Source organism: Raphanus sativus, chromosome 9 (assembly GCF_000801105.2).
Source record: "Raphanus sativus cultivar WK10039 chromosome 9, ASM80110v3, whole genome shotgun sequence".
Lineage (NCBI taxonomy): Eukaryota > Viridiplantae > Streptophyta > Magnoliopsida > Brassicales > Brassicaceae > Raphanus > Raphanus sativus.
Genome location: NC_079519.1, coordinates 3,457,281 through 3,481,193, shown reverse-complemented (window position 1 = coordinate 3,481,193; position 23,913 = coordinate 3,457,281). Strand labels below are relative to the sequence as shown.

General features: G+C 35.1%; 2 protein-coding genes across 4 annotated transcripts; both read left to right on the top strand.

The window, feature by feature from the left end:
• Nucleotides 1-3,626: 3,626 nt before the first annotated feature.
• On the top strand, nt 3,627-7,397 carry LOC108827235 (myosin-binding protein 2). 3 transcript variants are annotated; one of them, XM_056993963.1, is made up of 3 exons: nt 3,627-5,143; nt 5,311-6,644; nt 6,760-7,397. In XM_056993963.1, exons 1-2 carry the CDS (start codon nt 3,766-3,768, stop codon nt 6,567-6,569), a joined length of 2,637 nt encoding a protein of 878 aa, XP_056849943.1. In that variant the 5' UTR covers nt 3,627-3,765; the 3' UTR covers nt 6,570-6,644; nt 6,760-7,397. The 3 variants fall into 3 exon arrangements, with proteins under 3 accessions (XP_056849943.1, XP_056849944.1, XP_018456097.2); XM_056993964.1 differs by having other exon boundaries at nt 6,737-7,397; XM_018600595.2 differs by having other exon boundaries at nt 6,732-7,397.
• A 6,235-nt stretch (nt 7,398-13,632) lies between these two features.
• Nucleotides 13,633-15,725, top strand: LOC108827234 (cysteine-rich receptor-like protein kinase 43). The gene is made up of 6 exons (XM_018600594.2): nt 13,633-13,914; nt 13,995-14,128; nt 14,220-14,430; nt 14,502-14,736; nt 14,837-14,987; nt 15,063-15,725. The coding sequence occupies exons 1-6, from the start codon at nt 13,827-13,829 to the stop codon at nt 15,528-15,530; spliced, it is 1,287 nt and encodes a 428-aa protein (XP_018456096.1). The 5' UTR covers nt 13,633-13,826; the 3' UTR covers nt 15,531-15,725.
• The last annotated feature ends 8,188 nt before the right edge of the window (nt 15,726-23,913 follow it).

The window sequence follows — 23,913 nt, the reverse complement described above, 5'->3', positions numbered from 1 at the left end:
ATATTAATTACATTGTCGACACTTGAACACATTACAAATGTAATGTTTATGCAGATCTGGCTATTGGCTATAAATGATGTCTACTTAAAAAATTTGTAACACCAATTTCTTTGAACTTTATAACGCCAATTTCTTTATCGACCATGCTATAGGGGAAGTAGCGTTTTAATATTGTTTTCTTGTTTATTTATTTCCTTTTTTGTCGCATACTTAACTCATCATTATTGAATCTCTCTGATAAAAAATAACAATATAATATTAATTTAATATCAATATTATTTTTTTAAAAAAAAATTGAATCAGTAAAGATAAATGGCATCAAAAAAGGGAGTTTAGTAGTTTCTCTCTCTAAATATCCTCTGACCTCTCTCTACTCTAACCACCGCCGTGAATCTCGATTCCGGCCGGCGGATGGGATTCTACAGCCACCGCCGGTCCGGTTTTAAGTCTTCCTGTTTTTCTTTTTCTCTTCCTTCGGCTTTTCTGTAGATACTTGCATATTTTTTTTTAGGATTTTACTTGTCCGGTATCGCACCGTCGTCGGTGGATGACCGGCTTTTGTCTCCGAGACCGTGCCGTCTCCTCTAGCGGTGGTCGCCGACTTTTGTTTCCGGGAGTGAAGGCTTTCTTAGCTTTGCGTCTCCGGAAGGCTTTGTTTCTCTCAAGAAGGGTAGTCACGAGACCTACGGATTAGTTCAATCTCCGATGGTTGGGATGAGATCTCGACGACGTCGATTGGAAGCTCTCTGACGGTTTTTGGATAGCGTTTGACAAAAGCGTGGTGCGTGACTTCTTGATTCCCGGTGAGATCTCGTCGTTTGATGAAGCAAGCTCTCCGCTGAAAGTGATAGAGTTGAGGTGGGTGCGGTGATTTGTCGACGGCGTGTCCCAGCGAAACATCAGGCGTTTCGTTTTTCTCCGGCGAAAATCTCGACCCTTGGATGGTGGCGTAGTGGATGGATGACGCGTGGCTCGTGTGATCGGTGGTCTTCGCACGTGGACGGTTTGGGGAAGAGTTATGGACGCGTGGCTTGGTCGGCGCCGCATGATCTTGGGTTTGGACTTTAGGCCCCGTTTCGTTTGCTCTTCATGTCGGGCCTGTGATGCTTGTAATCGGGCCGGTTTGGCCTTCTTGTAATGGTTTCGGGTTGGGTCCTTTCGTGGACCTTGTCCCTTTAATAATATTATTTTAGACGGAAAAAAAAATGGCATCAAAATATCTTGAATTTTCTAAAAGTTGTTTGGATAAAAATGTTTTCAGATTTTTTTCATTTTTATATTCTTATTTTCTTTATAAAATAATATCATATTTTTATGAACTGTATTAATTACACAAATGACTTAAGGTATAGCTCTGCAGTTCAATTATGTTTTAGAGATGCAATGATTGTTATAAACAGTCGGAAATTGTATCAATACCTCAGTAGTATAGATCTAAGCGGGGGACTAAATCGACATCATACTATTCGATCAACAAACTAATACATCCGCTTCAGTAAATACCGTAATCGCCTTTTGGTCATAGTTGTAACAGTGGATTCATGTCTTGTCCTCCTTTTGATCTTTCCTCAGGGGCCTATTAATACTGGTCAAAAAATGAAAGAACTAAAGTGGTATTAGAAAATAAAAGGAAACTAAAGCAAATCTACTACCCACTTTCAAATTACCATATTCAATCCATTGTACGACTAACAAAAATGTTATTTTTTACTTTCGAACCATCACTTGGGCGTTCGGGTACCCATTCGGATTCGGTTCGAGTTTTTCGGATTTCGGTTCTATTTTATAACACTTTCTAGGTCCCATTCTAGTAAATCTTCAAGTTCGGTTCGGGTTCGGATATAACACATCGGTTTCGGTTCAATTCGGATAGTATCCGAAATAACCATATATCATTCAGATTCGGGTTATATCAGATCGGTTCGGATATATCCTAAGTAAAATCTAAAATTCAATAGAAAAACATAAAAATATATACTTGTTTATATATAATGGAGTATTTAAGATATTTTTTTAAAAAAAAATAGATACTTATTGTTAGATATCATGTTGAAATAAATATAAAATTGAATATTTGAAGTACATATTTATGTTTTAAATATTTATATTATATATTAATTCGGACATTCGGATCGGTTTGTTCGGATAATTTTTGGGTTTTCGGGTTTTCAGGTTTTTCGGATTATCCATTCGGGTTCGGTTAATAACACTTCGGGTTCGGATATGTTTTGTAACACCCTACAAAATCCATCCGGATATTTTTTAGATTTCGGAATCTATTCGGGTCAGATTTTTTTGGTTCGGGTTCGGTTCGGATTTCGGGTTACGGGTTTTTTTTCCCAGTCCTAAATACTGTATATAGAGAGACAGAATGAACGAGTTGAGTAAAAATATCTACAACAATGCATCTTATGTATTCTACAGTTCTACTGTGAATATTATATAGTATGTCTCAACAGAAAAATATGAATTATCTCATAATTCGCGGCTTCAAGAATTTGATTATTTGAATTAAGTTGGCAAAATATTTTGGCAGAACCAACAAAAAGAATTACAGACTCTAGTAACTAATCCCAATGGCTTGGATGGTTTAGTAATCAGATAAACCAATGTTTGAAATTAAACCGAAGTTCCCATCCCATTGAAATGTGAAGTCCGAAGTTTTTAAACCGAAGTTCCCATCCCATTGAAAATGTGAAGTCCGAAGTTTTAAAAGCATGGGTCCTCTCCGCGCATGTGGGTCACGGGTATGGGTCTGCTTTTCCGCCAAAGCGAAAGAAATAGTGGCGGGGTCATACAAACCACGTGGCAAACCTGTTTATTTCTTTTAAATATTTTTACTTAATTCTTATTTCTTTTGCTTACAAAGTTAAACAAAACTAAAATAAAATTTCAACAGTATGATTGCGTCACGATCAATGTTTAATTGTAAAATCAGTAGCTTGACGACAAAAAAAATCGAAAATCAATAGCTTTCCGCTAACACTAATCCACTCGGTCCGACCCCTAAACAAGCCGCTCTCTTTTCATAGTAGTATTTCAAAATACTATTGAATTTATATGACAAATATATTTATTTGTATTCATTTACAAAAATATATGTGAAAATAGTTCCTGATACAAGATTTTGAAAACTAGTATTTTATAGTTTAATACACTATTTAAAAGAAATAAATACTGATAATGACCTACAGTATCAAAAATATAGACTGAAAAAAGATTGACCGCATTTCGGAAAATAAAAATCCATAAGAACTAAAAGCCAAAACATGGAAATAAAATTTTCATGTCTATAGTCAACCATAAATTACGAACATTTTAACGAATAATTTGGTTTTTAGCATATTATAAAACTAAATACCATTTTCACACTTAAATAAACTTTGTTTTTATTGTTTAATAAAGATGATGTTAATCTCTTTGCCTAACCCAAACTTTAATTATCCTTGACTTCTTTGTATATATTTTCCATTTTTGTGTTGGGAATATACGAATTTTCTTTGCTTGTCAAATTAAAATTCAACAAAAAAAAACTCGAGAAAAATGTTTTTTTATTTATTTTTCAACAAAAAACGTCTACGGTCGGGTCCGAGTCTCGGACTAAAACTTACTTAAGCTGACAAGTCTTTCTCTGTTCTTCCCACAACACCGTCCCACACGCATTCTCTCTCTCTCTCTCTCTCTCTCTCTCTCTCTCTCTGTGTGTAAATATTTGCTCAAAAAATCTCATTCTCTTTCTTTCTTTCATCGTCTGTCTTTTCGTCCATGGCGGCCAACAGATTCGCGACCTTGATCCACCGCAAAACGAACCGGATCACACTAGTCCTCGTCTACGCTCTCCTCGAGTGGACTCTCATCTTCTTCATCCTCCTCAACTCTCTCTTCTCCTATTTCATCCTCAGATTCGCTGATTACTTCGGCCTCAAGCGACCTTGCCTCCTCTGCTCACGTCTCGATCGGTTCTTCGACCCCTCCGGGAAATCTCCTTCCCACAGAGATCTCCTCTGCGACGATCACCAGATTGTTTCTACGCCTCCTCCTCCCTCGAAACCTCTTCTTGAATCATCAAAAGGTTCCGATGAGTCTTTCGATGTGGTGTTCCCTAAGGACTTGGTCTGTTGTGCTCCGATCGAGCCTGATCTGAGGGATGATAATAATAGCTTTATCAACACGGCGAATCTGATCGGAGATGATGTTCAAGTTCACAATGGTCGGCTTTTCACCGAACGGTCCCGATCTATCTTTGCCTTGGAAGAACACGTGGGATCCGTGCCTTTGATTGATTCTCTGGAACGTAGCTTCGCAAGGGTTGAACAAGAAACAGAGGAGAAGGAAGATGTTGATGATGAAGAAACAGAGGAAACAGAGGAGAAGGTTGTTGATGATGAAACAGAGGAAACAGAGGAGAAGGTTGTTGATGAGGAAGAAACAGAGGAGAAGGTTGTTGACGGTGATGATGATGATGATGAGTTCTCTTGCTTTGTATCGAGTTTCGACTGTAACAGAGAAGTTGTTGTAACGGAGAAGGAAGAAGAAGAAGAAAACAGAGTGGATCTAGTCGATGAACTTGCGCCGGCGACAAACCTAGAGTTCTACATTGACGACAAGGACTGCCATTTGATTCCAGTCGAAGAATTCTACAAACCTAGCGAGGAAGTCCGAGAGATCTCCGACGTTAACGGAGACTTCATACTCGATTTCGGCGCTGAACCTGATTTATCGGCACCGGCGGAGGAGGACGTGGGGTTAACTTCCGACGAGATCTCCGCGCCGAAAGAATCGAAACATGTGGAGGTAGCTGAAACAAATGAAGGTGCGTTGTTAATGTTTGTTCGTCCTGATCAACAACAACAACCTGAACCCGACTTCCTGGCGGCCGCGGAGGCGGCCGCAGAGGAGGTGGAAGACGTGGAGTTAGTCTCCACGTTTACTTCTCCGGGAGAATTGGAACCGGAGAAGGCTGAGACTACTCAGGGTGCTTTGTCAATGTTTGTTTGTCCTGATCAACAACAATCTGAACCTGACTTCGGGGCGACGAAGGTGATGGAGACGGCGGAGGAAGACGTGGGATTATCTTCAGACGAGATATCCGAGGTTCCCTCGCCGGGAGAATCGAAACAGGACGTGGCTGAGACCAAACAAGGTACTTTGTTCAAAATTCTTACAAACACTTGTAACTGTTCTTGTCTTAATTCTTGTCTTAATGAGTTTTTTTAAACCATGTTTAATTATGTTATTACAACGAAAAATATTATTACATAGACTAATGAGTTTTTGAGTTTAATGTTTTTTATACTAATTATATCGCAGATTCTCCGACAGATGAAGATGAATTATTACAAACGCAAACCGACGAAGAAACAGACGCAGACGTTTCAATAGGAACAGAGATTCCTGATCACGAGCAAATCGGAGACGACCAATCCCACGAACTCATTCCTCAAGACGAATACGAAGATGATCATCATAATGGTAACGATACGTTGGAGTTCAGAACAGTCGATATCGAGACAAGGAGACCCGTCTTAAACGCCAACAAAGAGCTGCTTCTCGAAACTTCCCGCTCGATTATGTTCCAACTAGATCGAACAGAACCCACCCTCGAATGCGCATCATCACTCACCGTGGTGGACAAGCTCAAGTCGGAGCTGGAAGAAGAGCGAAAGGCTCTCAACGCTTTATACGAGGAGCTGGAGGAAGAGAGGAGCGCGTCCGCGACTGCAGCCAACGAGACGATGGCGATGATCAACCGGTTGCACGAGGAGAAGGCCGCGATGCAGATGGAGGCGCTGCAGTACCAGAGGATGATGGAGGAGCAATCCGAGTTCGATCAGGAAGCCTTGCAGCTGCTGAACGAGGTCATCGTGAAACGTGAGAAGGAGAACGCGGAGCTGGAGAAGGAGCTGGAGGCGTGTAGAAAGAGGTTGGATGAGTACGAAGCTATGATGATGATGAGGAGAATGAGAGACTCCTCCGTTGATTCGTATAGAAACAACGGTGACTTGCAACACAAGAATGTTGAAGAGAGTGAGAGTGAGAGTGAGAAGAACACTCCCGTTGATGTCGTGCTTCGTCTTGATGAGTGTTTAGATGATTACGAAGGAGAGAGGCTTTCGATTCTTGGGAGGTTGAAGTTTCTTGAAGAGAAACTCACAGCTCTGAATGATGAAGAAGAGGAAGCTAAGACGTTTGAGAGTAATGGTAGCATCAATGGAAACGGACATGTTCATGAAAAGGAGACCAATGGGAAGCATAGAGTACTCAAGTCAAAGAGACTACTTCCACTGTTCGATGCAGTAGATGGAGAGATTGGAAACGGAGACCACTATGAAAACGGGGTTGATGAATCGGAGAAAGGTGAGATTGTTAACGTGGAAGAAGAAGTGGATGAGCTATACGAGAGACTAGAAGCGCTAGAAGCGGATAGAGAGTTCTTGAGACATTGTGTTGGCTCGTTGAAGAAAGGGGACAAAGGTGTTCATCTCCTCCGTGAGATTCTACAGCAACTACGTGATCTCAAGAATATTGATCTTATTCGTGTAAGAGAAATTGAAGACCTGAGTTTTTGAATTTGGGTTTTGGGGTTTTGAGTTTGAAGTTCACTATGTGCATTTGGTGGGCATGAACTGAACGTTATCATACAGGTACATAATCTCTGGCTTGCTTTTTCACATTAAGCCTTCTTTAAACTAATTGAATGTAAAAATGTTATTTTTCTTGTTTGTAACAAGGTTAGGGAATGACTTTGTTGCTTGGCAGGCAAGGAACAACAAGATAATGTCTGGAGAAGAAGAAAATGCCAGAAGAAGATAAAATATCCATCTGATTCTCTTATGCTGTGTCAGATGAGAATGTCAGTCTTTTCATTTGTTTTAATTCTTTTTTTTTTTGGTTTTTATTATTAAAAAAGTGAAGATTTACTATATAAAAAGAGAGGAGTGTGAGCATAATTTTTAACTTTTTTATTTGTCTGTATGAGTGGTAATAGAAAAAAAGGTAGAATGATGAGTGTATGTGTGTGTAGTGTAGTGAGTAGTAAGGTGAGATATTGCTATTAAAAAAAGCCAAAGGGCAAGCTGTCAGTCTCTTGGATGTTTGTGGCATATAGCTTGGAATGATTTCAACAAAGATGCCAGCTCCAATGTACATAATGGTTTTGTTTTATTGGACTTTTCAGAACATTTAGGAACTTTCCGGGTGAATTTTGGATCACTGTTTATAGGTGGGGTAAGTAACCTCTTCATTTGTTTTCTTTTGGATTGTAACTTGGTAGCAATTACTCATGTAACTCGCTTTGCAAACGAGTCCTTTGTATCAACATACTCTTCGAATTTGTTCGTATTACCTTTTGTATTGTTTTTATTTGTGTATTTTAAAAACTGTTTATGTTTAGACAAGTGGCTTTAAATTGCAATGCAAGTTATTCTAGGATCGGTTTGGCATGGATTGGGTTCTAAGCAATATGTTAATTTATTTATTTTTGGTAAAAGGTAATATGTTAATTTGGTTGGAAGAAAACCAACAAACTACATATAAATAAAAGACATTGCCTTTAAACAAGCAACAAGTACTGCTTCTTTCTTTTATCAATTTCACACACACACACAAAATTTATGTATACACATACTGTATTTAGTGATCAGTTTTAAATTTATACGTATATAAAAAGCTTAGACAACCTCTTAAAAGTTTACAGGGGAGTTCACCTTGGGTCTCTGTCAAAAGTTAACTCTCTCAGGTTGGAAGTGTAAGCGACTAAACTTTGTTTGTTTTGTAGTCGCTGGTAACAGTGACAAGGTTTGGCTACTTGCCACTTCAAAATTTCAGACCACTTAAAAAGTAAAAATAAATAAATGATTAGAAATTGCAGAAGTAACGTTATACTAAGATTTCGCAAGTGTTGTTGGCCACTAGCAACTTCAAAGACAAACAAGAAGACATGTATCGGGTCGCTATTGATTATCACTAGTTATAGGTGTTTCTTATTGTTAGCGCTGTATATGATTATTTATTTTGACACTTTCATTCGAAAACAAACGGAGTATTATTAAGTCATCATATATAATATTCTAAACGTTCTTCAACAATATATATAACATAAAATCTTTAAATAGATGATTTTATATGACAACTAGCTATCCAGCTAACCCAAATAATGTGACAGTTAAGAGATTCTCCAAACGCCTGCTGAAATCACCAAAAGATTGGTTGCTTTGAATTTGTCGCACCAATTTCTGACCGTAATATAAATGTATATATGTGTTTCTAAAGCTAGAGCCTTAGTGGATGAAGAAGAAAGTATGGTTTGTACTTTAATTTCTAAAATAAGTGAGAGATCGAAATGTGTGACTTTCGGCGATTGATCCTCTTAAAGCTCAAACGCTCATGTGCACTTAATTATGCGCACAACCTTCCTCTACACATTGTCCATTTATTATACTTACATGCCTAGATTTTATTTCCACATATATTTATATGTTCCATCACATTATTGGTTACATAATATATTGGTGGCATGATTAAAATGCATGTTGTAATGAACCAACGAGCCACAATGATTCAAAAAGATGTAAAAAGTCTATCCCTTTTGATATATATAAAAGGATCCAGATCCACTCTACAGAAGGTCTAAATTATATAAGAAGACCGTCTATCAAAACTGAAATAATAACGCAAGCCTACATAATTCGTTTTTTTTTAACTTTGTGTGCATAGGTTAAAATGTTGATTGATCTGTATTTGTTTAGTTAATGTAGCTAGTCTTAACGAAAATAATCAGACTTTGATTGGCTTTATGAATACTGTAAACATTTCGCTGCTTCCTTTCCTTGTTACTATTATTTAAAGAAAAAAGTAGAAACACTCGGAAAGTTAACTTGAATAAGGTGCCTTCCATAACTTGTTTGGTGTTATCTTAACATTGTTACCAAAAAAAAACTTGTTTGGTGCTATACACATTTGAAAGAGAACCTGATTATGACCCATGTTCCCATCTATCAAGTAATTGACCCAAGTCACGCAATAGATGTACTAGTATATCGGCCTGTTTAGATGGGCTTTAGCGGATAAACTCGAGTCGAAATTTCAGAGAAATCAGGTATATTTCTATTCACGTGACAAATATTTGAGAATGTTACGTTCGGTCAGTATTACTTGAAGGCTACTCTTTTCTTCTACCATCATATAATTTGACAGATAAGCATGTCATGCGGGTTGAAAACACACAAAATAACAAAAAGCGTGTGTTTGATGTGGTGTGATATTGTAGTATTGTACCTTACGACTCTTTCAAAGACTATCCTACAAGTTTTTTTTGAACCGCGTTATGGTTTACATTTAGAAATAATGGAAATTGGAAAGAACCAAAACAATTTAAATTAGCTGAAAACACATACGTACGTACACCAGAAGAATCAAATGAGCGTTTGCGTGACTTGGTTTGATATATTGTGCCCTTCGACTCTTTCCAAGACTCCCCTGCAATTATTTTAACAAAAAAAAATAGAGTGCCCCCTACGATTTCCTTTTAAATCGAATGTTTTAGCAAAAATAATGTAGTTATGTGAAATGAGACACAATATGTGAAATAACAATAGAATGGCGATCAAGTGAGTTATAGGTTAGTGGCAAAGTCCTTGAAGCCATTGAGCTTTTATTAGTTTTGATTTTTGCTTCAGAGAGGTCTACCCTAACGAAGAATCGTCTTTACCCCAAATTTATCAATCTAGTCAACCAAATAGGTAAACAATAAATTAGCACTTTCAAGCTGTATGTCAACAAATGAAAATCACAATTCTATATGTACGTTTTTGATTGGTAAATTAACATAAATCTCGAATGGAATAACAAAATGCATCGGACATCAATGATATACAATAAGACTGGATTCAAAAAAAAAATCTCTGATCTAGACTAGTCTGAAAGAGTTTTCAAAAGTTTCTATTGATGTTCACTTAGATCTCGACTTCCTTCGGACCCAATTTTTCAAAGGTTTTCCAGGGTTGGTCAAAAGATGCTTCTAATTAATGGCATTAATCCAACTTTTTTTTTTTGAAAAAGGGTTTAACATTAATCCAACTTATTAACGGAACATTTTGGTGACAAAATAGTGACAAAGCTAAAATCTTGTAACTCCAAATTTATATGGTTGAAAAGCTAAAGATTATGTGTATAGTTCAATTATCAGTCAGGACTTGCGAATATTATGGTAGATTCGTATGAGGTACGTTACATTTGAATTTGAATATACTCTTATTATAGTTTTCAAAAAAAAAAAAATATACTCTTATTATTAGTTATGGATACATTACATTGGTTTTATTTTATGTTTTAGCGTACACACGTGACAATGACATCTAATATAAATGCCGCGTAATGTTTAAGTTATAGTTAATGATTTCATTGACAATTGCTGCATCTTCTTTTGGTGGATGCGTGCATCATAACTTTTTCACGACCTAAAAGTTTTCAATTGTTCGTTTGCATCATATATTTCTTTTTTTTTAAAAGATCATATATTTCTTTACACACACCTTTGGAACCTAGATTTTTATGAGATTGTACGATAGCTGAGCATTTTACTTGCTAGGGCCTATCACTTGTCTACTTCCCACTATAATTAATGATTAACTTTGAATTTGATTGTGTCATAGCTCTATCACTTTGACTGGATAGAGAAAAGAGCTGTTTAAAAAAAAATTCATCTAGAGAATTTGTCTATATAAAATATAGTTTTATAAGCAATATATAACATGTGAATCAGTGAATGGCTATTATTCGTTACCTAAAAGGGAGTCATATTACTCATATCTAAATTAACAAAAAGGTGGTACTAAGACCATGATTAATCTGGGGTTCTTAGGCCATCTCCAATAAGACTGCAAAATACTATTTTAACGTAGTTTTTACACCAAAACAATTTTTAATGGGACTGCAAAAATTACACTATTTTAGTGCAACACTATAATTTCACATCAAATTTGGTGTGATACTATTCACCACACTAAAACACTATTCACTCCACTAAAACACTATTCATTTATTTTATTAATAAAACTTGCAAATAAATAAATAAAAATAAAATAAATAAATACATATAATATTATAAAATAACTTTTAGTGTGAAGTTTGGTGTTGTGGTTGGAGAAAAACTTATTTTAGTGCTAAAATTACACTAAAATAGTGTGGTTTTGACACAAAAATAGTGTTATGGGTTAGAGATGCTCTTAGAGTTGGATTTTTAACTTCTGCTAAGAAACTCATCCTAAAAAACCCGGTTAATAAGAACATCATTAGAGCAACGTTATCGGCAGCAAAATCACGTATCTTAGGGGGGGGGGGACCACTTACTTTTGCAAAACCCATGACAGACGTTGGTTAATTAAGAGACGTTTGTGCTGCGTTTGTTAACCTGTTTGCGGGCCCCACTGACACGTGGTGGCCCGCGACTGGTTCAATTAATTTTTTTTTTTAATCAGAAAAACGTAAAAAAGAAAAAAGAAAAAGAAAATTAAAAACCTAACAAACGTATCACCGATAATGATGCCCTTACCTCTGCACAAATTTTTAAGTAAAAAATTTTTTGGTCTGATAAAAAAAATAAAAAGTAAACCAATCACCGGTCATCACGTACCAGTGGAATCTACGAACAGTGAAAGAACCAAATTAAAGTCGCCCTTTACAGAAGACTCATAAAACAAGGTTTTTATAAGAACCGCGGGATCCACCCCTTAAGAACCCTAAGTTACAAGAAGGAGCTTGACAAAAAAAAGTTACAAGAAGGAGCAAACAATATAAAATAAAGGGTACACGTTAGACTTGACCGAATGAATAAAGTCCAAGAGAAACGCGCCTTGGGTCATGTTATTTGGTGCAAGTGATGATCTATTTTTACTTTCTTTTTTGCGTCATCATCAACGATGTCATATAGTAAATATTTTGTTTCTGGTCACTGTAAAACACAAAGGCTGTAATTGGTAATCTGTTTTAAAAATATTATGAATAAATTGAACTAAAAAATGGAATTAAAGAAACTATGAAATAAAATTAAAAATTTAGTTTAACTCATTTTTTCACTTATGTGTGTTTTAATCATGCATGTCTTATAACTACATTTCATTTTCTTCCATACATTCTACAAAAATAATAATAATGATAACTATATTTATTTTATTTAAATGCTAATTTTTAGGACCTATAGGATAAATCGTTCTATTAAATTTTATTCCAAATTAGTAATTCAGTTGCACTAAAGTTAGAAACCCTACACTAGATTTGACATAAATAAAAAAATACACTGGATTGTACTGTACTTGGGTGATACGTATAGTTAAAAGTCTATATATATTTTTTGAAAAGAAGTTTAAAGTCTATATGATTCATCCAATCTGGTTTGTGATGAGACTTTTCACCGGTAGTTAATTATAGATATTGTAATATATGAAAATTCTGTACAAATAATTTTATAGTCGATAATTTTATCTGTATTATATTAGAAAGTTTCGTGTTACAAAAAAAGAGTTCAAAAGAGTTAAAAAGAGTTTAAAAAAAAGTTTCCACACGCTGCCTTGCCACTGAAAGGTTCAAAAGCCAAAATCTTTTTGAGCTTTTATAAATTGTTATTTTAGTAAAAATATAGAAATATACAAAAATACATATTTTAGTAAAAATATTATTTTTTTAACAAACAGTTTCAGCATAGTTACCAAAGTTTTCAGTTATATTTTGGTCACTAAAATAAAAACCTTTGCAAGACTCTAGGTCCATGATTCCCTTGCTTGTGTTGGTCGGGTCTGATCTCGTGTAAAAAATGATCTGCGTAATTCATCTAAAACACTCACTTACTTCCTAGTTTAGAAGCGTTAATAAACTCAATCAAATAATTAGAGTAAATGATGGGCTTAGTCTGATTTGTCATAAGATGAGAGTTAGGTTTGAAGTTTTGTTTAAAGGAAAAGAAATGAGTTTGCGAGTTGAATATTCTGCGAGCTTTGGTTTATGAAGGTTTGGTCAAGGTAAGTGGCTTTATAAAGGCAGAGGTGGCACCTTCCTGGACCATACGATTTACTCTTTATCTTGTGATTATACTAATTAATAACGTCGTTAGTTACTTACCGGACAGGATATACTACAGAAAACTATCATTTATCTTTCTCCTATCCTATCTTAAGTCTTGACTCGCTGATTATTCTACTAATGTCTACCAATCGTTTGAAAGAAAACTTCTCACTCCGCTTTTCCATAGGTTGTACGTCTTTGGACCCTTAACAACTATTACAAATCAGTAGTAATAATATTAGTACAAAAGTCTATATATTGAAAATGCCATAATCATTTCATGGATAATTTAACCTGTTGAAATATTAAAATATTTTGAAAAAAATGTATGTCAACTCCTGAAACTTATATCATCCTACATGAATAAGACTGAGTTACATGCTTTGTTCTCATAATTTTAAAATTTGAGAGACCAGAAATCTAGAATTTTCAGTGACTTAGAATAAATAATATGACCGCGTATAAAAATAAAGAAATGAAAATACAGTTGAAAAAGGTGGAAATAAAAAAAACACGAAAACATGTTTGACTTTTGTCTCTATTCGATCGTCCCCTTCCGCCCATAGTCTCTCCCTCACATAAAACCATAATTTACAGAGACTAATCTAAACACGCTTTCTTCTCCTTCCTCTTCAATCAAAATCTCATCTTCCGAGATTGTACCCGACGAAAGTCCCAATCGAATCCTCCTGAAGATCAGCTTCTACATCCTCTTGTCTTCTTCTTCTTCGATTTTTCTTACTCAGTTCATCAAATAGCTATCCTATGGGATGGTCACAAGGAAGTCTCAAAAGAGTGATCTGGGCATGAATTTCTTTCAGAACATCATCAAACCCTTCAAACGCAGCTCCAATCGCGGTAAATTCTCTTCCTTTTCTTCTATTTTTGGGAATTAGGGTTTTCTAAATTGACTCACTCTCGTCTTCTTCTTCAAAAAGGTCTAGAAGACGATATCGAGAAAATCGCTGCTCTGGAACAGAAAGTCTTCCCCTTTCAAGTCCTAGTCTCCGCCACCAAGGATTTCAACCCGACCCACAAACTCGGCGAAGGTGGATTCGGACCCGTCTTCAAGGTACTACAAAGCTTCCTTCTTTTTAGGGTTTCCTCTGTTTGTTTGAGACTTTTACCTGATGATGAGGTTAATTAAACCCTCTGTGTAATAGGGAAGGTTACCCGACGGGAGAGACATAGCAGTGAAGAAGCTATCTCAGTCCTCAAGGCAAGGAAAGAGAGAGTTTGTCAACGAGGCCAAGTTGTTAGCTAAAGTCCAGCATCGCAATGTCGTTAACCTCTGGGGCTACTGCACTCACGGTGATGATAAGCTCCTTGTTTACGAGTACGTCCCTAACGAGAGCCTTGACAAAGTCCTCTTCAGTAAGTCCTCCCTCCTTTACTTCTTGTTAAAGAGATGTTTTTTTTTAACACGTAGTGGTTTTGGCTCACAGGATCTAACAGAAGATCGGAGATAGATTGGAAACTGAGATTTGAGATCATAACAGGCGTTGCTCGAGGACTGCTCTATCTCCACGAGGACGCGCCTAACTGCATTATCCACAGGGACATCAAGGCTGGTAACATTTTGCTCGACGAGAAGTGGGTTCCTAAGATTGCGGATTTTGGGATGGCTAGGCTCTTTCAGGAGGACGCGACACACGTCAACACTCGCGTCGCTGGAACCAAGTATGCTTCCCTCCTTATCACTCACAAAAACTCAGTTGCATATGTATGAGTGAGTGAGTGAGTGCTCACTTTTTTTAACCTTTTCTTCTCTAATGAGCAGTGGCTACATGGCGCCGGAGTATGTAATGAACGGTGTTCTATCGGTAAAAGCAGACGTATTCAGCTTTGGTGTTGTGGTTCTAGAGCTCATCAGTGGTCAGAAGAACTCGAGTTTTAGTTTGAAACACGCTGATCAGACTCTTCTTGAATGGGTAAGTAAGCTTCTTACTTAGTCTCTCTACTCCTGTTTACGTCTATACTCAAATCTTTACTGATCTATGGCACAGGCATATAAGTTGTACAAGAAAGGGAGGACGATGGAGATGGTAGACCCGGGTATAGCAGCTTCAGCTGATCCAGAACAAGTGAGACTCTGCGTTCAGATCGGACTGTTATGTGTACAAGGCGATCCCCACCAGAGACCAGCAATGAGGAGAGTGTCTTTGCTTCTCTCGAGAAAACCAGGGAATCTGGAAGAGCCAGAGCGTCCTGGTGTCCCGGGGTCTAGATACCGACGTAGAACGCATCATCGTCCATCAGGAGGAGCATCCTCGGTTGGGACATTGTCGACGACGGGATCGAGTTCAGATTCGTTTGGTTCGAACTTGAACACAAACAGTGGAACGGGAACAGGTGGAGCTACCACTCCAGCGTCTTCTAGGACACCGACAAGGGCTCCTCACAACGCAACTAGAAGTGCAGGTGTCAGCTCTAGCTCGGACCCTCATGGTAAACGACCTATGACGAGTTATTAAAAAGAGTAGATGATATCTTTTGTTACATGTTTGATTGTATATAGTGAGCCCTTTTTTGTTTTGTTTGAAAAGTAAAATTATTGTTGTTATAGGAGAGGGTTTTAGATTTAGTAGCGTGTGAGAAAGAAGAAAGAAAAGTTCATTCATTTGTTATTTACATTGTTAGTATATATTAAAAAATAAAATCCCTCGTCACATTTTAAGGTCCCCATGATAGGGTGGCCTCATCAATACTATACAGCATATTTTGTAAGTTGAATCTCGATTCTCAACTCTCTCTGACAATGACAGTTATTCGAAATATTTGTGTTATACAGAATTTGTATAAAAAAGCGCTTTTATTTTTATATGTTTTAACGGACTATTTAATTAAATAAAGATTATTAATGCATTTGACGATAAATATAAAATAAATGAAGTATTTGGGACAGAAAAATAAATGAAAAGTATTTTGCAGGCAACGTTCAATGATGCTCTTACCCCCTCTTTGATCAGGTAGATGCTTGTTTGGCAGATATCTTCAGATTTCTTCTAAGCAGAAAGTACATTATGTTTTCTATTATTCCGAAATAGAGTTTATGAACTTGTTTCCATTGCCTTTGAACATGCTCTCTGCATTGTCATTACTTGTCTATAGTTCTGTTTCACTACGTACTGCCAAGTTCTGTTGGCTAACATTCAATCACCTTCTAACCACTTCTTTTCATACCACATGTATTCATACTTTCCAACTGTTTATACATTTTTTTTTCTTCTACTTGGACAGATAACAATTAAGTTGGCAGCAGCCAGCCAGTGGTGTTAGACTAATGATTACAGTTTGCACATGGTTATTTATCACAATACAACATTTGTACAGAAAGACTTTGGAGGAGGTCATCAAGATCCCAATCGTAGCTCGTGGCACGATTTGTGCTAGCGATGGTTATGTTTGGTTAAGAGTATACCGGCCACGGTTTGCATACGAAGATATCTTGGGCCCTAAGCTAGTAGATAAGGATACATGCTGTTAAGATAAGTACAACTAGAGATTCATAAGTAGAGATCTTGTGTGTTAAGATCTATTGTATCAAGTATATATGTAACCCTGTTTAAAGTAATACAACTCAGAACATTCTCAATAGTTTCTTCCTTAGTTTACCATTTAAATGGGGGATTTTGATTAAACTGCAGTCTTCACTTCCTGAAGTGAACAAGTACTCCTCTCTATTTCATTTCTTTTGCCTGTCAGACTTACGCATCAGCTGGACAAGAGTTATTGGATAGACTGTTCAGGACTTTGAAGGGAATTCATCCGGAAGTGGCAAATGTTGCAAGCGCAGATGAATTTGAATACAGAGATCCAGTAGATGGCTCTGTTCCGAAGCACCGAGGGATCCGATACTTGTTCGAGGATGAATCACGACTTGTAAGTTAGACTGTCTTAAACCTTAGGAGCTTGTGAAGTAGTAAAAAAATAATTAGTTTGGGATTGTTTCTACTTTGTCCAATAACGGTGTAAACGGGCACAGAAGGAGCAACAATCAGGTTTTACATCGAACAGTACGAGAAGTACGCCATAGATACTCTCAAGTCTCAATATGCTCTTGCTCTTGCTCCTCTAGTCAGATTCATATACCTTTTAGTTTACTCATAAAGATTACGCAGTTCATATTTGTCAACAACAAAAGACTTAACTATTACTGTACTATTTTATTTGTGATTTTCATAGGTTGATGTTGCATTAAAGATTTAAAGCTGTCGAATATGCAAGAGTTCACTGGCCGATCATCCTCGACCGTTATTACATAAGACAACAACTTTCAGACGATGATGTCTCCAATACTCTACTCTTTATTCCAACTTCAATACTTAGGTTTTGCTCTTTCTTGCTAATTAGTGGAATTATCTGTTATCTTAGAAATTCATTCTTTTGAAAAACCCTCTGTGGGAACTGAGTTTTTGCATACAGAACTGTAAGTTTTAACATCTACCTCAATAAAAGTTCTTTTTCTTTTTGTTTTCTCTGGTTATACACTTATACTTTTAATATCTTACTGTGTCACGATTTTTCAAACCTTCAACATAATTTTAAATCAGGTATTTTGCGCTAAAATCACTATCTGTCTTTGATTATTTCTTTTCAACCAAACCATCGGTCTAAACAGCTTCAATTTAGTTATAATTATGTAATAATCCATCTATGCTTTGAAAGGTTGGAAAAAAAATCATAGCATACAGTTTTTGGTTGTAATATAACAATGTTCCTTGAATATCCCATAAACTTGTTAAATCAATTTGTTTTTTTGCTAAAGAAAAAAAAAACAAATTTGTTAAATCAATTTGTTCCAAACAAATATAGCGAATACAATTTTAAGTCTATACTAGATCTCGATCCGCACAACCGTGCGGGTGTTTGTTTTGATTTATTTTTATATAAATATTTTGTTTTCAATTTTACACTGGTATATATTATTATATATATAAAGTGTGTCTATCAATTTTTAAAACATAATAGTTTTACAGTATATTTGTTTTTCATTGAATAGATTGTTTCTACCTTTCACATGTATTTGTATACTATTCTATATATATTTTGGATTATTATTTTATTATTGAAATCGTAAATATATATAAAGATTGGTAAAATATTTTTTTATTGTCATCTTCAAAGATATTGTAACATTTCACAAAATTAGAAAGTTTTTAAAAAATTAAACTTTTAGCTTCATAGATTTATATTATCGAGAAAATAATTAAACATTTAGTTTTTGTTTAATTTTAAAATAAACTATATAGTTGTAAATTTGTTTCCGTTGGTTAAAGGTAGTATAGAGATAATGTTGATTTTTTTATTTATTTTAAAAGTTAAAAGTTAACATCCAGAAATATGTAAATAATTAACATATAGAAATATAATATTACAATATTAAATTATTGATATATATTCAATCCAAATTTGCTATCAAATATATTAATTAGATGATATTATTTATTATATTATGGAAATAATAGTATTTAAGGAGATATCAATTTCGAAAATATAGGAAACCATTTGATAAGATCAAGGTAACAATTAATATGTAAGTTTGATTTATGTATTTAATAATCTGTTTTATTTAATATCAAAATTATTAATGAATGAAAATGTAATGTGACCAACTTTAGTAGATAGTCTATTTTTCTAAAAATCACATAAATGAGAAGCCATGACTTCTCTTTTAATATATAAGAGGATAACATATTTTAGACAAAATTGTAAATGTGTAGATTCTAAATGAAGCAATGTTATTATCTTTATGTTTTTTTTTTGTTTTTAGGGTCACGCAACTAGTATCTCATTAATTGTTGAATCAATTTGTCCCAACTAATTTAGCGAATACTCCTACTTTTCTGAGAAAATAATTTAGCGAATACTTGATATTTTATTTCTTCTGTTTTAGTTTAATTTATATTATAGAATAAAATTTTCAGTCTGAAATAAGGGTTGTTATAGAATTTTAATGCAAAATTATTAAAAATATTTTTCAATTTTCTTTATTTGTTAAAATATGGTTAAATGTATAAATAATAATGTTTTTATTTTAAAAATGTACAAAATTAGATATTTTAATTTATGCTCATAAATGTAAATTATAACTAAAATGAGAAAATATGAAAACTTTGTATGATTAAACCCAAAGGTTACGTTATCCATAGGACGTTAGGAATACGCTGTCACATAACTCGACTTTGATTGCGTTAACCCATGTAGAGATTTATGGATTCACTAATCAACGCATTGATTGTCTACGGTAAATGGTGCTAATCAATCGGCCTAAACTCGTGGCGGATTTAAAGACATCACCCCGTAGCATGATTTCCTTATTACTTTTTTCTGTTTCGTTTCTTTTTGCTCTTTTACTGGTAGCTCCTTTTATTTGTATTCTTTTCATTTGACGAAATAATTTTGCTTCTGAGAAAAGAATAATAATTTTGGTGATAATAAACAAAAAGGCTTCAAACACTTACGTGTCGATAAACAGCGAAGATGATAAACATGCGTCATCTCAAAACAGCAATCCTTTCGAATATAATGTATGCTAAAGTTTTCACACTTTTTAGAAATTTTTTTTGATAATAAATATATTATTTTTTGTGTTTAACTGTTTTTTATAATTTTTAGCCAATCAAAATTCAGCAATTAATGTTTTTGAAATTCACAATTTGCTATTATTACATATATTAAAATATAAAATATGAATCATTTAAAAACAATTTTTTTTAAAAAAACGTAGATTATTCTGAAATAGATGGAGTATTACTTAGTTTATCACATTTATTGTTCGTAACCCATTTATTATTGGGATTTTTGAGGTCAAGATAATTGTTCGAGTTTTAATTTTAGTTAAAAAAACACTTATAATTAATTTGAAATGGAGGAAATATATCCAAAATTTAATCAATAGTTTTTTTTAAAATACTTCAATTTTGTGAAGTCATGTTTTCACAAACGCTTTAGGAATACAAGATGACTTTGAACATAGCGGAGTGAAAAATAAAATATGGACCCTTATTTAAAATGTTTCCATTAAAAGAAAAGATATATAGGCTTCAACTGGTGTCCACATTTTAGGAAAAAAATACGATGAATTTGTCATTCCTCAAAACTTGATACCAGTTAAATTGAAAATTTTGTCAAATGCTTAACAAATGGGCCCCATTATTTTCCTCACTTTTCCTCATTTACGAAAGAACTCATGAACAAATAATTCCTCCTCTGATTTCGATAAGGAACAAGTGGAAACTATAGTTTAATTTTTTTTAAGTGATAAAGTTCAGATAATTAAACAAATTAGTGCAAGAAACAAACAAAATATTCACTCATCAATGAAACGTGCAAACAAACGCACACGCCTATACTTGCTAGTTTTTTTTTTGTAACACACTTACTAGTTTTCTTATTGTGTTTGATTTACGTTAGGATTAAACAATTTCTCTTATACATGTTTTCGTACAACTAAATTGATTTTCTTATCTTTCTTTAGCATTTTCTATTTTGACATCTTCTGTGTCTTGAGTTAAAAGGTCAATCTCTATAGGTAGGGTTTAATAATATATTAGCTATAAAGTTTATGATTTCACTGTACGTGTGCATTGATGCTAATATATATTCATCTGTTTGTTTACCAGTTATGTTTACTAATTGTTCAATTTTTATTCTGCTGTAGTCAATTTTTTTTTTCATTTCAATTCATTAAGGATGTATTCAATTTAGCATTTGATGTGATTTGATTTTTAATGGAGTTTTAGATGATTTTAATAAGTTGCAGAGATTTAGGTAATTTTTGTTAAATTACTCTAGAATATCACCTAAAACAATGGGATTTGAGTTTTATTTATTTTAACTAAGAAACTCCACCCAAACATCCTAAAATCACCTCAAAACTTTAAAATCCTACAACTTAAAATATTTTCAATAATAGTGGATTTCAGAGTATTTTACGAAATGTCAAGTTCAATAACAGTGGATTTTAAATGAGTTTTTAAAATTCATGTTTGAATAACAGTGGATTTGTCATTTTAATACAAATCACCTGAAACTCTCAGTTGAATACATCCCCCTAAATGAAGTTTTGTTCAATTTTTTTTTCATTTATTTTGTTCATTAAGTTGTCACCAGTTGAAGCCATAGTTATATTTTAAACAGTTGTCATAAAAATGAGTATCAAAACCCAAAAAAATGAAAAAGACTCCTACATTGGAGATCAGCGATTGACATTTTTAAGCCGTGGCTGATATAGAATAAAAATTATTTAAAAACCGTGTTTAATTAAATTATTCTTTTTTTTGCTTATGTTTTATGTTTCTACAAAGTTAGTTGTAATCCCCCATCCTGGCTGGTTTGGGATAACGTTTTCTCAGAAAATCTTAACTAAACTTATAATCATTGCCACGCCATGGGTGAGTTCGGTCTAAATATTGAAAATTTCATGTAAAAGCCTAAGCTAATATAGAAAAAAATATAAATAATAAAAGTCTGTAATGTAAATTTTTGAAATATGGCCTATGTACTTTAAGCAATGGCTTATGTTGCCTACCCTCTCGACCGGGACTGGGACCGTCTGGGTTTGTTGTTTATTGTTATTTATATTCCCTTCTAACCGGCGTTGGATAAGGGCTTTGGCCTCGCGCGTTTGTTGTTTGTTTGCAAACATAACTTTCATTTGTCGCGTGTTTAAGCGTACTATCCGGACATCTAAGTTGGATAAAGATGATTCATTCATTAATATGTGCGCACATATGTCGCATTGCTATTAGTTTCTAACTACGTGTTTTTTTTTTCATTCCCTGATAATTCATGTTAATGATTCTAAATGTCCAGCTATCTCAATAATTATTAGTACAATTAATTTGGAGTTGTTAGCAATTGTATACTCCCTCTGTTTTTTAAAGATGTATGTTTTGGAGTTTTCACACATATTAAGAAAACACATTAATCATGCATTGTTTTTAGAAAATATCAAATTTCAATGCATTTTAACCAATAGTCTTTCAATAAATTCAATTAATTTTATTGAAAATTGTAATTTTTATATAAAAACATAAAAAATACATCTTTTTGAAACAAATATTTTTTCCAGAATATCCATCTTTTAAAAATAGAAGGAGTACAACATAATGATTTACAGTTTCATGTGCTATGCACGAGGCTAGTTCTTGTTTGTTTCAATAGAATTAGTTTTCACCATAATTTCTCTAGAAAATCAGTATTTTGATTTTCTAGATAATTCTCTCACCGATTAAAAGAAAAAAGATAACACCAAATCCACAATTCATCTCTTAAATCCTTTAACACATATGCGGTAATCCATTGATAATGTGCTTAGATGATTTGATATTGCGTACGTGGAGGCTGACGTGGCAAGGCTCTGAAGCGATATTTTGGCGATTAGGTTTTCAAGGTGTCTTCACCCCCAAGGCAGTCTGCCGGCGCCGCCAAAGGGTCTCCTATGGAGGTTCCGGCTATTTCCGATCCGTCGGAAGTGGGTTCTCAACCTACTACGACTCCGGCTGTTGCGAAAGGCAATTGGATTCGAGCTGTTCAAGGAGAACAGAAGGGACTTCTGAAATATGAGGTCGAAGTTGTTATGAAAGATGGAGTGGGATCAATAACGGTTCCGGAGGAAGTGAAAGAAGCGGCTCCTCTATGGGAAGAGTTTCTTATGGGAAAGTTCCTGGACAAGGCGCCTCACATCGCTAAAGTCCACGCAATTGTGAACAAAATATGGGCGCTAGGTGATAAAACGCAGATGGTGGAGGTGTTTATCATCAACTCGAACACTATGAAATTTAGGGTTCCAAACTTGTCAACAAGGAAACATATCCTCCGTCGAGGTATGTGGAACCTAGCAGGAGTACCAGTTGTTATATCTAAATGGTCCCCTTTTGTGGAAGAGGATCAACCGGAAGAAAAATCAATACCACTATGGGTTCATCTTAAAAACGTTCCAATGACCATGGTATCTTGGAAGGGGCTGAGTTTGATAGCGAGTCCAGTGGGGGTTCCGACGAGACTTCACCCAGAGACAGCGCAGTGTAACAACCTCAAACTACCAAAGATATTTGTGAATGCTGATCTTACAAAAGAGCTTCCGAAAACAATGGCTTTCAATCTCAATGGGAGAGAAACTATTGTGGAGTATATCTACCCTTGGCTTCCGTCGCGATGCTCCAACTGTAGGAAGTGGGGACATTTGGAACAAGCATGCTTGGCTCCCAAGAAGGCTGTGCAGGAACAAACAGAAGAAGTAGAAGATGGTGAAATTGTTAGCACACTAAATGAGGTGATAAATACTGAAATACAAGCTATATCGCCGAATCCTGCAAAGGATCAGAGTTTACAAAAGGAAGTAGAGCAGACTCTGTCTACTACGGAAGAAACAAATGAAGTTGGAGTTGTGAGAACAGAGGTACACACGACGGAAATCAATGTAACAGAAGTGGATAAACATGTTGAGGTAGGAGAAGCAAACAAAGATTTGGAGTGGTCTGATGTGTCCCCGGGGAAAGCAAGTAGATCACCAAAAAAAGCGACAGAAGCAGAGGAGGTTTTCACAACTTCCAGATTCTCTGTTCTTGCTCTAGAAGAGGATAACGAGATACCAGCCCAAAACGACGAAGCTCTGTTGTCTGTAGACTCAATAGAACCAGATGCCGAGGTTGAAAAGAATGCAGAATCAGTAGACTCTACTCTGCTATCTGTGCAACAATCAGAGAAGGAACAATCTGTTGTCATCACGAGGCAGACTCTTCCGAGAAGCTCCAAAGATAAGCATAAATTCTTATCTGATCCCAATGCTCAGAAAGCCAAGGAGGCAGCGCCTCAGGTTTCGAGCAAAAAGTCGACTCGCAAACATTATTA

Bases quoted from the DNA above. Each gene is read 5' to 3' on its own strand.
- LOC108827235 (XM_056993963.1), top strand. From the start codon at position 3,766: ATGGCGGCCAACAGATTCGCGACCTTGATCCACCGCAAAACGAACCGG. The intron at 5,144-5,310 runs GTACTTTGTTCA...ATTATATCGCAG, and splicing joins CGTGGCTGAGACCAAACAAG to ATTCTCCGACAGATGAAGAT.
- LOC108827234 (XM_018600594.2), top strand. From the start codon at position 13,827: ATGGTCACAAGGAAGTCTCAAAAGAGTGATCTGGGCATGAATTTCTTT. The intron at 14,431-14,501 runs GTAAGTCCTCCC...TTTGGCTCACAG, and splicing joins CCTTGACAAAGTCCTCTTCA to GATCTAACAGAAGATCGGAG. The intron at 14,988-15,062 runs GTAAGTAAGCTT...TCTATGGCACAG, and splicing joins ATCAGACTCTTCTTGAATGG to GCATATAAGTTGTACAAGAA.